Raw genomic sequence first — 12,469 nt, 5'->3', positions numbered from 1 at the left:
ATTATGTTAGGTGCCCATAAAAATAACCTAATTTTTAAACCTCTTGAAAAATAGGAAATAACAGTTCAAAAGCACAGAGGAGGGGTGTTTGCAAAGATCCACAAACTGAAATATCTGCATCAAAATGTAACAGTGCACAATTACTGAGCCTGCGCGTCTGGAGCCTGTGCTCCGCAACGGGAGAGGCCGCGATGGTGAGAGGCCCGCGCACCACGATGAAGAGTGGTCCCCAGTTGCCACAACTGGAGAAAGCCCGTGCACAGAAACAAAGACCCAACACAGCCAAAAATAAAAAATAAATAAATTTTTTAAAAAAATGTAACAGTGCAGATGCACACCCCAGACACCCTGGTATTAAGTCTGGGCCTTAAGACTACATTTTTCCCCACAATGGGCAGAAAATAGCCATTTATAGAACTGCATTATTTCCCCTACCTTTAGTGCCCCAAATTGAATTTTCCATTTTCAGCCTTACTAAATTTAAGGGCAGATGATGGAACTTCTGCATTAGCTAAACCCAAACTAGTGCCTAGTTTCTGAACTGAGAAAGCCACAGGATGAATTCTGGTCCCTCCTGAACTACAGTCTAATGATTCACCATATATGGGCAGGGGCAGAGCGGGGCTCTGCCTTTATATGAGACCACATATGTAGCATGGGCAAAACTTCTGAGAATCACAGCACGGTTTCCTGTCTGAAGCACAAGAACAGGTCATGCTAAGTACACTTGGTAGATATTTCCATTAAACATGTGCTGAACTGTAAATGAACAATGATTAATCGCCTTCACTGACATAATGAGTGAAAAATGTTTATGGAGTTCAAGAGAATGGTGATACTAAAGATAGTATTTGATTTAAATGCCATGTATACAGTTCTTAATTCCATCTCAAAATGAGATTTATGTTCATTAAGAGGGATTACTGTGCCTTCACAGAGAGGAAGGTAAAAAAGAGGGTGGACAGACCCTATAATTATTCTGCATTCTCATCATCATCAAAAAGCATTTAGCAAACGTTGTTAGGCATCACTTTCTTGGCTGAGCCAAGGGACTCTCGTTATGACCCGGCTGTGCCCGGTTTCTGCTCTAACAGCGAACAGCGTGCTCCTTAAGACTCACGCATTCCAAAGGGCAGGCCTCCTTCATCCCCTCTAATTCCACTCACATGGCCTTGAAACAGCAGGGTTTCCCACCAGCAGACCCACCCAAGAGAAGACACTGGGGCTTCCTCCTCCCAGGAACAGAGAGTAAACGAACAAGGTAAGAATGAGGTGATAAAAATATCAGGGAAGGCGACTCAACTTGCTGCCATAGACAGCAGTTCCACCTCCAGCCCTGCATCCCTGATGCTGACTGTGGCAGTAGGGTACCAGCGCCAACAGAGGGAAGGGCTCCTTCTCAAGCCGCCTCTCAGGGCCCAGACAGGGAGCATGCTTTTATTTCTGAGTCTACCTTCTCCCTCAGCAAGTTTTAATCATGAGTTTGAGGCAAGACAAAAAACGTGCCAGATAAAAGTTTTGTGGTGAAGGGCAGAGAACGTCTGAAAACAAATTAACCTGGGGTTAGCCTGGCAGCTGGGCCGTTTCCGTTCATCAGTTCAGTGTGCTGATAAGTTGACAGTATTATGAGTGACACTCACACCAGTACTTCGTGAGAGCGGAGGTGACGCAAGGCCAGACTGAAGTGAGGCGGGGTTTGGGGAACCTTTGCCCTTCCTTCCTCAGAGGGAGGTGGTGGAGTGCGGCCCAAGGAACTGCTCTGGGGTCAGACAAACCAGGTCAAATCCACCGCCCTCCATAGCCCATTAGTCATGTGGCACTAGGCAAGCTCTATCTAACCTGTGTGGGCCCCAGTTTCTCATCTGTTAAATGAGGAATAGCTTACAATGTCACTGTGAGGATTAAATGAAACAGACACACACACACACACACACACACACCATGGGTGTGATTTATTGACCTTCTGTGTGCCCGGCACTGGGCTGAGCACTCGATCGCCTCTGGCCCCGTCCGGGGCCTGGAATGTGGGGCACTCGATCAACGTGTCGCCCATCCTTGTGCTAAGAATGAGCACAGGACGTGACCCCACAAACATAGCAACGCACGGTAACTCACAGCGATGCGTTTATTAGCATTTTTCTGCCACACTCCTAACCCTCTCTCAATTGGCCTTTCCTCCTCCTTGGCCTCTTCGCCATCCTCTGCCCTCTACCCAGGACTGCAGGGTAGGTCCTGCGTCCGCGTGGGGCCGGGCCGCCCAGCACTGCCAGTCTGTCCCTGCAGTGGCAGGGGTCAGGAGGTGGCTCCCTCCGCTGGTCTGGGGGGGGTGGTGCCAAGCAGCCCTGAGGACTGTCAGGGTGCACCTGCTGAAGGAAGCTCCCAGAGGAGCCCGAGGGTGTGCTGAGCTGGTAGCATAAACAAGCAGGAGTGTGACGAGCTTGTCAGATACTCAGACCCTGGTCACTCCGGTGACCCTGCAGGGGGAGGGGGATGGCCTGGTCCAGCGGCTGGGAAGGCAGTGCAGGACCCCGGGCGTCTCGTCTCCGGGCTCAGCTAATTGTCTGGGGGTGAGAGAGTGCCTCGGAGTCTCAGGGCAGCGCTGGGGTGGGTTTTAGTCATCACACCCTTAACAGCCTCTTTCCTCTGAATTATATCCCACAGACAACCCAAGAAACAGGGTTCTTTAAAACATGAGAGGTTCGACAGCTAAGTTGCTTCTTTGAAAGATCCCTTAGTCTTCCACAGGCTTTGCATTTTTAAATTTTTTTAATTTAATTTTTTAATCGCCTCTGATTGTTAAATTAGGAAGGAAGGTATTAAGGAAACCGCATTGAACCTCCTGCCTCTTCATGGCATGAAGCTGGCAGCCTCCCTCATGCCTAACTCCCATTTAGTTGGAAATTTAGAGCTCCGTTAGGACTGGGTACCAGAGCAGTCCTAAGGAGGAAGCATGAAAAATGCCCAAGCGGGGAGATTTCCAGAGCAACTAAATCTTTTTGAAAACTCAATTCATTAAACACTATCCATCCTAATAAAAGATCTTGAGTACACCTAAAACTAACACAATACTGTAAATCAACTACACTTCAATTTAAAAAATACATTTTGGAATGCCCATTCTTTACATAAAAGATTAAGGAGTGTTCAGTATATAGGATCCAGGGTAAATTTTGATCTAATGTACCTTTCCCTCAACTCTTTAAGACCCTTTACTAACATTAACAAATGCCATTAATTAATCTTGGCTTTGGTAAATTATAATCGATTTGCAAACAGAAAACCCGAGGTGGAGAGAGCAGCTCAGAATACGTAAATATCCAGTTACGCCCGAAGACCCTCAGTTTGGCATTGTGAGTTTATCACTGATGGAAAAGAAAAAGCACAAATACATTTCTCTTGTTGTTATTAATGGCACTAAAGTCAAGTTCCATAAATTATGTCTAGGAAGTGGAGAGAGATCGGGGAGGGAGAAGCCAGCAATATGTGTAAAAGGATAACTTACACTTTTTACTTTATAAGGCTCTGTATTATTTAAGTGTTTACAAGCAAATGTATTCGTGTAACTTATTACTGAAATTTTTAAAGGGTCACTTCTTCAGAAATAGACAATATCACAATTTTGGAAGGTTTTACAAAACTGTTTTTCTCTATCAAGCTCCTAATCATTCATAAATTTAGTTAATTCGGTCCAAAAAAAAAATCAATACTTTATTTATATTGTGGTACTATATTGCTATGGTAGCAATCCCCACCTTTTAATCAATTATATAGACAACATTTATTAACAATTTACCTATCTCTCCAATTTTTAGAGCATCTTTATTCAAAAGTGGTTGTTTTTTTTCTTTTTTTTTAAAAAAAGTATATGTATTATGAAACAACCCCAGGTACACCCTAGGCAAAGATCATCTTTAGATGACAGAAAAGGGAACTAACATTCATTGAGCTCCCATGTGCCAAGTACCATGTTAGATGCATAACTAGGGCTTAATCATCAACAATCCAGGGAGGTAAGCATCATTATCCTCATTTTACAGGTGAGGAAACTAAAGTTCACAGGACTTATGAAAACTTGCCCAACTTTCTCACTTAAGGGAACAGCGCCAATTTAAACCTAGGTTCTCCAACTCGATAACCCATGCTCTTTCTACTGGGTAACTTTTAATTGTTAGGCGAGAAAACTCTGGCTCTGGGTAGGAGAGTGCCCTTCCCATGTGAGTTCTGACATTCCTAAAAATATTAAGCTTTTATTCTCACTCCTAACATCTAAAACTCACGCCCCAAATTCCTTACCTCCTCTGACTCTGGCAAAAGCTTAAGAAATTCGCGTAATGTCTCCGATCCATAATGCTCACTCTTTCCTTGATGAATATCTTCCACAATGGACAGAGGAGACCTTGAAAAGACAAAGATCAGATTCCCTTTCACATTGGCTGGAGTGCCAAAGAAACACAAGCCAGGGGAAATGAAAGCAAACCACCTCCACCCTCCCTTCCATTCCGCCTCCTTCCCAGTCTGATGGGTGGTTTTGTGTCAGTGATCATAAGAGCCCCACTGCCAGGGAAAGCAGGGATCCTGATACACCAGAGGCCCCTTTCCCCAGAAAACCATCCTCGGGCATCCCAGAGAGGGCGAAGGTAGCAACAACCACTGGGAGTCTTCTCTGGGAGAAGAAAAGCGGTTCTGTGGGCCTCCTGGAGCCAGAGCCCTCTCCTTTCCACTTGAGGACACGTGAATTTAACACTGTTTGACTCACCCATCCATCCTCCACTCATGGAGCAACACCTCAGGTGAATTTATAAATTCCCTGACATGTCAGGCGTGGACAGATGCCCCAAGGCAATTCTCCCTGAACTCCAAGCTACCTGATTATGTTTTTATGGAGGAAATCAGCGGAAAGCGACACACACTTGGGGACTCCTCAAGCCATGTGTCTAAAAACAATTTGAAAGTATGAGGGATGGCTTTCCCTCATTAGAATCTGCGTTTCGGCTCACACCCACAGACTCTGATGCTGACAGCAGGGATGTGACTAAAGTTTCAAATGTGTGCAAAATCTTACTTCTTAAACTGCTTTAGAAATATCCCAATGTTCATGCTCCGTTTTGCATCCAAGATAGTAATCTGGAAAAAAACAAAGACACGTAAGATTATTAAAGTATGAATAAGAAGAGTTGGAGGAAAGAAGAGAATTAAAACCTGTCAAAATACAACACCAATTTTAATGTATAAGAGAGTAATTCCCAATATGTAAATCTGGTGATTAATTGATGCACCTAATATAGTTTTATGAATATCAAAATACTATTATCTCCCCAAATTTACTTTCTGCAATATATATTTCCTTAATGGTAATAATTACATATATCTTTTTGGGTTTTTTTTTGGCTGCGCCATGAGGCTTGCAGGTTCTTAGTTCCCTGACCAGGGATCGAACCTGGGCCCACATCAGTGAAAACGCTGAGTCTTAACCACTGGCCCGCAGGGAATTCCCATATAGATCTATTTTAATATTGTATAATTTAAAATAAATTATACTCACATTTTCTAAATTTTGCAATTTCCTCTTAGAATAGTATAGCCCACATTTAAAAGTCCTAATTTGGAAACAGATGTCTTAGCATAGCAAGAATCATATGAGATTTGAACTCTGAAGCTATTGCAGAGTGAGTCCCAACCCTGATTCAGGGATGTAAAAGGACCAACACTGTTATTCTCAGAAACATAATAAAATTCTTAATATTTTTTTAAAGGAAAATTTTATTTTCATTGGGAAAAAATATGTATGTCCAGTAGCCCTTTTAGGAGGAGGTAAGAAAGCGTCCTACACTTTATTTACTCAGAATTTAAAAAGGAAAACTTTTGTGCTGTATTTTACCAAGTCTAAGATGCGTTTTTGTTTTTGTTTTTTGGCATATGAATATCTCTGGAATCAGGATATGTCTTATAATATAGGGATCATCTTTGATTTAATAAAATATGGTGGCTATTCTAATGTACCATCCAAACCCAGATTTTGGCTGCAACAGATTTAAGCTGTTCAGAATTACAGTAGTCTCCCCTTACCCACAGTTTCAGTTACCCTAGGTCAACAGAAATCTGAAAATATTAAATGGAAAATTCCAGAAATAAACAATTCATACGTTTTAAACTGTGTGCTGTTCTGAGCAGAGAAATGAAATCTGAAATCTCACGCCTCGGGACGTGAATCATCCCTTTGTCCAGCGTATCCTGCCCGTTAGTCACTTAGTAGCCACCTTGGTTATGGGGTTACTGTCACGGTACCACAGTGCTTGTTCTCAAGTGAGCCTTATTTTACGTAGTAATGGCCCCAAAGCGCAGGAGTAGTGATGACGGCAACTTAGATATGCCAAAGAGAGGCCGTAAGAGTTTCCTTTAAGTGAAAAGGTGAAAGTTCTCAATAAGGAAAGAAAAAACTCATAGGCCGAGGTTGCTAAGATCTACGGTAAGAACGAATCTTCCATCCATAGTGCATGATAAGTGCTTCGTTACAATGGAAAAGGCATTAAATTTGTACAAGATATTTTGAGAGAGAGACCACATTCACATAACTTTTATTATAGTACATTGTTATTGATGAAATAAAAATTCATATTCTAAGGCAAAGCAAGGAAAATGTAAACATAAAAATTTTTCTCTGCCCTTTGGCCTCCTCTTTCCCCTCTACTGTGCATTGCATATCTGCCTTATGCATCGACCAAACCTCCCCATCAGCAGAAATACCTGCTCAACCATAAAGAGCAACATTCCCCTGGCATCAACAAGATAACTCCTCAGGAGATAACCTTCCTTCTTAATCTTGTAAGGGGCCACCATGACCTATGACCCACTATTCGCTTTGTACGGGTAGATCTGGACTGTGTAAACTGTCAATAATACGTCATTTAATGCACAGTCCTCTGTCTCAAAAATTTATACAACTGTGCTTTGACCTCTAATGGGCGGAACAGTTCTCAGAGCTTTCTGAGAGGCTGTTCCCGGGTTATAATCCTCAATCTGGCTCGAATAAAATTTTCCATCTTTCTTAGATCAGCTGATCCATTTTTGTTCTCTGACATTATAGTTGGTCTATTTTATTATTCCTTATTGTTGTTAATCTCTTACTGTGCCTAACTGATAAATTAAACTTTATCATAGTTGCATATGTATAGGAAAAAACACAGTACAGATCTTCTTTGACTTATGTCCAGATAAACCCACCGTAAAATGAAAATACTGAAAAATGCATTTAACACACCTAACCTACCGAACATCACAGCTTAGCCCAGCCTACTTTAAATGTGTTCAGAACCTTTACATTAGCCTACAGTTAGGCAAAATCATCTAACACAAAGCCTATTTTATAATAAAGTGTTGAACAGCTCACGTAATTAATGGGACACTGTACTGAAAGTGGAAAACAGAATGTCTGTCAGTGTATCGATTGCTTGCCGTTGTGATCGCATGGCTGATGGGAGCTGCTGCACCACCGTTACCCAGCATCACAAGAGGGGCTGTACCGCAAATGGCTAGCCGGGAAAGATCAAAACTCAAAATTCCAAGAACGGCTTCTACTGTATGCCTATTGCTCTCACACCATCATAAAGGAGAAAAATCTTAAGCTGAACCATCATGGGACCACCTGTATATATAGGGTTTGGTACTATCCACGGTTTCAGGCATCCTCTGGGGGTCTTGGAACGTATCCCCCACAGATAAGGCAGAACTACTGTAATAATTTGGAAGGGTTTTATCAGACTAAAATTTAGACAGAATCTTTTTTCAGGGGGTGGGTATTGTTAAATACAGAAGCCATTTCTTTGGAAGTAAATATCCAGGATACATGGAAGAAAGATAAACTTAAAAGTCCGCAATTTTCCCCATTTGTTTTTTGGAAAAGGGAGACAAGCTAAATAGGAATGTTGTTATAAGGCTCTTTCTTTCCAAAAGTATGTGATTCACTGTGAACAAAAAAGAATCAGGTTTCAGATTAAATTCCTGATCTCCGGGCCTGCTTCTAAGTTTATAAGAGGCAGCAAGACTGTTAACCAAAGTTAATGGGACTTCCTGGCTAGAAGGTTAAATTTTTACAAGAGTATGGTTGCCTTCTTTTGAAGACTAATCTTAAACAATCACATTATTTACTGTCCTAGGGGTTTATTTCGTGTTAACACAATCACCTGCCAGTTATAAACTAAACTCCCAAGCTAAAAGGACAGGCTCCTTATTGGAATCCTACCCACGGATTACAGTTCAAGTTCAGTGTAAAGGGAGGGGAGAGGAAAGGGGAAAGAAAGGGTGAGAATAAAACCTGTCAAACGTAACATCCTTTAAGAGGAAAGCTTTTACCAAAGAGAGGAATCTAAATTTAAGACAGAAACTATGTGCTTATTATAAATGACAAATTAAAAAGTAGGAGCATGTGCACTGATCTGGCTATATATGTATATCCGAAGAGCTTTCTCTGCACTCACTTCTATCCAGAATGGGGGAAAAACTTTTTATATTTTTTCATTAAATTACCACCTCCTGCTACATTTAACCCTTGACGGCAGCACCCTCCCAGCCTCCACACCCAAGCCCCACCCTCATCCTCTTCACCCCTCAACCCTCTGGGACTCTGTATCCTCAGCCTAGATCCATAGCTGTTATTGCTGGAAAAGTGGTGGAGAGATTACTGTTATTGTTCCTATTTGACACATACAGAAACTGAGCCTCAGAGATGTCATTTTATACCTTCCCCAAAGCAATACTGAACTGAAATGCCCCAGGGTCTCTCTGGTTCCTGTTCACTCTAGTTCCTGGGACTTTCAATATTGCTGTGGATATAGGAAAACAGAGAAGTAGGGAAGGTTCCCCACCAGCCCAGTATCCACATTGGGATGCTTCTCTGGGAATGGGGGCAGATCTGCAGAGAGCCATCCACGGGGCCTGGCCAAGGCCCCTGGTGACCCCAGAGTTGTATCTGTGGGACAAAGGCCAGGACTCACATTCTCACCAGCTGAGACGGCCGCCGGGAGTGGAGCTCAGGCAGGGAGTGGAGCTCAGGCCGCGGGGAGCACAGGGGGCCACGCCTGGGGCAGCAGCTGTGTCACCAGCGAGGAAACTGGTCACTAATTTAAGGGAATCCAGCAATACTCCTAAGGGAAAACCTGGGCGGGCCATCGCTGAGCAGTGTAAGGGGGAAAACAAAGCCCAGCGCCTCCTCCAAACCACAGGAAAATGAGACAGTTGATAACACTGCAGGGACAGTGCCCTTCTCTCCGGGCATCCTCAGCTCTGCCCAGTGCACGGGCAGTCTGCTCTCAGAGGGCATCACACTCAGCCTTCTAAAGCGGTGTTATTACACAGTGCTTTAAAGAGGGTTATCACTACATGTGTAAATTAGCTTATCTTACTTCCCAAAGGCTTGCCGGCAGTTCAGACGCCCAAGCAAGTGCGGCTAGAGGTGCTTTTGAGTCACTCCCAGGAGCGCACGCCTCGGGGACTGCACAGGCGGAGACAAACAACCCTGGGAACAGGGGTGAACTGACCTGGCCCCTCCCTCCCCACCAGTTCAATCAATCCGTATCTACTCTTCTGGACACCGCAGGCCTGCTGAGGCGGGTGTACTCAGCATGTACAGAGCTCATGACCTGTCCCATTAAAGGCCCACCCAAGAGTTACACCATCCCTGGTGAACAGGGGAGCGAAGACGTCAGGCGATGTGCTCAGCTCATCCACCCTAAAGACGTCCCACCCGCTCTCGTAACAGTCTCCCCACAGGCTGCCAGGCGGTGGGGCTGCTCAGATCCCTCTGAGGCGCGGAAACAGCAGTGCTGCGTGCTCAGGGAAGCATGTGAATGGCTACACCCCCAGCCCCACCTGTTCAAACCTCCAAATAAGCTCTCCTCCTTTTCTTCTTCTGCAATTCTTGCACTCTCATCCATCCACCACAAAATCTGCCTCCCATATTCGTTAAAGGAAGAAGGAACTTTTCTTTTTTAGTTGTGGTAAAACACACATAACAGTTACCATCTTAACAGTTTTTAAGTGTACAGTTCAGCGGCAATAGGTACATTCACACTGTTGTGGAATCATCACCACCATCCGCCTCCAGAACCCTTCATCTTGCAAAACTGAAACTCTGTTCCCATTAAACACTAACTCCCCACTTCCCCTCCCCACCCCCTGGCAGCCACCATTCTACTTTCTGTCTCGGTGAATCTGACTACTCTGGGTACTTCATATAAGTGAAATCATACAGTATTTGTCCTTTGGTGACTGGTTTATTTCATTTAGCGTAATATCCTTAAGGTGGAAGAAGAAATTCTTAAATCACTTTAGCTTCCATTTGTCAAAGGAGGCTTCCTTACCTACTTAAGTAACACTAAATGGTAGTTATTTCAATCCTATGTCAAACCTGAAAAGCAATTATTTAAAAAATCTTCCTGTATCCACTAATATAGACTTAGCTTTTGGGTTTTGATGGTTTTTCATTCTTTTTTTATTTTTGGTTGGCTATTCATTGGGAAATGTCCCTCCCCCAGCTCTGAGGAAAAAAATGATAGTCCAGTTGAAGCTTTTTTTCCCCTTTCAAATACTCTATCTAGTTCTATAGTTCTCAACTGAGCATGTCTCAGAATTCTAGAACATTCTGGGACCATAACAAAAGTTGACAAAGAATGACTGATACCTGAATTACTGTGTGGGAGAATAACATTCCTTTTCTAAACTTAGAAAAACCAATCTTCCTTCCTTCCTCTCTCTTTCCTGTCCTCTCTTTTTCTAATAAGCAATTTTAATTATTTCTTATGTGGTATAATTAACTAACACTAATTGTAATATTACCACAGACACCATAGTGAATGACCTCAAGTGTTTCAATGTTTGCATTTTCTTTTTCATTTTTAAATTTCAGTTTTATGGAGGTATAATTGACAAATAAAACTGTAAGATATTTAAGGTGCACATCATGGTGATTTGATATATGTATACACTATATACTTGTATACATTCCCTCCATCACCTCACATATTTATTTACTTATTTATTTACTTTTTGGTGAGAACAATTAAGTTCTACTCTTTTAGCAAATTTCAATTACAGAATACAGTGTTATCAACTATAGTTGCCAGGTTTCACATTATGTCCTTAGACCCTATTCATATTATTGTGTTTTCTCTGTGAACCCCTATTTTGACTTATCATACTGATACCTTATAAGATAGCCCCTTTGCTCCCTTGGTTCAGTTCTGTCAGTTCAGTTTACTTTCTTTGGAGGATACCAAATGGCTAGGGCTGTCCTTGCCTTGAGAGCATTTCAGATTCTGTAGGGAGACAAGGGTAGCCCCAACTAACCAGCTCCGAGGGGCTGAAGAGCAGCGCTAGCAGATGGATGGGGGCTTCTCAAACGTGAGATCACCAAACTCGGAAAAGAAGGTGGAGTTTGAGTTGAACCTCTTTATTATTATCCCCAGTAATACCCTTTGTTATTTCTAATTACTTTACTAAAGTTTATTATTGTAACATCTGTAGCTTCAAGTTAATTTTCGTCTAGCGAAGATACAAAGATAGTATTTCAAAACCTTTTCCCCCCTTTACTATGTTCTAATTTACTATTTTAGATGTTGTTCTCCCTAAATTCAGCCATTCCCAAACCCAGCTCTTCCCTGTCTCCCAGTAACTTCTTCCTTCGTAGTATAATGGAACTTATTTGTAGTGCTTTATAAGCCCTTTAAAGCCGGAGCCAACCGCATAATGGCAGGCCATTTCTGTAGGAGGTTATTACATTTCAAGGGAACATAATCTGATCCGTGGCACGTTTGAGCCTTCAGAATTATGAGCTGTGTGGCAGCAGATGGGAAGGCCACATTTCCAGGCTCAGGATGGGTCCCTTGGCCAAACATGCTATGTATGTATTCTCCAGTCCACACAGTTTCAACCCTGGACTCCACTTTCTACAGAGTGAATTGGAAGATTTATTACTGGTCCATGTTAGACTATCATTCTGCTGTGTTGTAACTTCTTTAAAGAAAATCTAATGAGGGAAGAAAACAGCATGTACTATATTCTTTTACCAAAAAAAAAAAAAGTATATATAATACTTCTAGCCATGTTGGAGATAGCATGAAAAATGGAAACTAATTCTGGGTAACCCTCTGTGATGTGACAATATTATCCAATCTGCCCTTAAATCCATCCACCTACACTACTTATCCTACCCGAGTACTGAGAAGTTGAAGAGTTAGATTATCTTATGACACACAGTCATGGCGATTTAATTTTTCTTTCTGGACTGCTATCTTGCAGATTAGCACCTACATGTGTTAAAGTAAAGATATCTGCACACCCGTCATTCATAGCAGCATTATTCACAAAAGCCAAAAGGTGGAAGCAACCCAAGTGTCCATCAACAAATGACTGGATAAACAGAATGTGGTATATACATACAATGGAATATTATTCAGCCTTAAAATTCTGGTGCATG

The 12,469-nt window shown here is 42.5% G+C and overlaps 2 protein-coding genes across 8 annotated transcripts in view; one reads left to right on the top strand and one right to left on the bottom strand.

The window, feature by feature from the left end:
• Window positions 1–12,469, top strand: part of TIGD4 (tigger transposable element derived 4) — an 827,821-nt gene that overhangs the window by 634,968 nt on the left and 180,384 nt on the right. The gene's annotated exons all lie outside the window — the stretch shown is intronic.
• Window positions 1–12,469, bottom strand: part of FHDC1 (FH2 domain containing 1) — a 40,251-nt gene that overhangs the window by 18,644 nt on the left and 9,138 nt on the right. For all 6 annotated transcript variants that reach the window (XM_082463136.1, XM_082463132.1, XM_082463131.1 and 3 more), the window contains 2 exons: window positions 5,063–5,124; window positions 4,294–4,396 (listed from right to left, as the gene is read on the bottom strand). In XM_082463136.1, the coding sequence (XP_082319262.1) occupies window positions 4,294–4,396; window positions 5,063–5,124 (165 nt within the window). The remainder of the gene's footprint in view (window positions 1–4,293; window positions 4,397–5,062; window positions 5,125–12,469) is intronic.

The sequence above is a fragment of the Balaenoptera physalus genome, assembly GCF_965194825.1.
Source record: "Balaenoptera physalus genome assembly, chromosome: 5".
NCBI classification, from domain to species: Eukaryota; Metazoa; Chordata; class Mammalia; order Artiodactyla; family Balaenopteridae; genus Balaenoptera; species Balaenoptera physalus.
The sequence above is the reverse complement of the archived record's forward strand: the minus strand, read 5'-3'. Positions and strand labels throughout refer to the sequence as shown.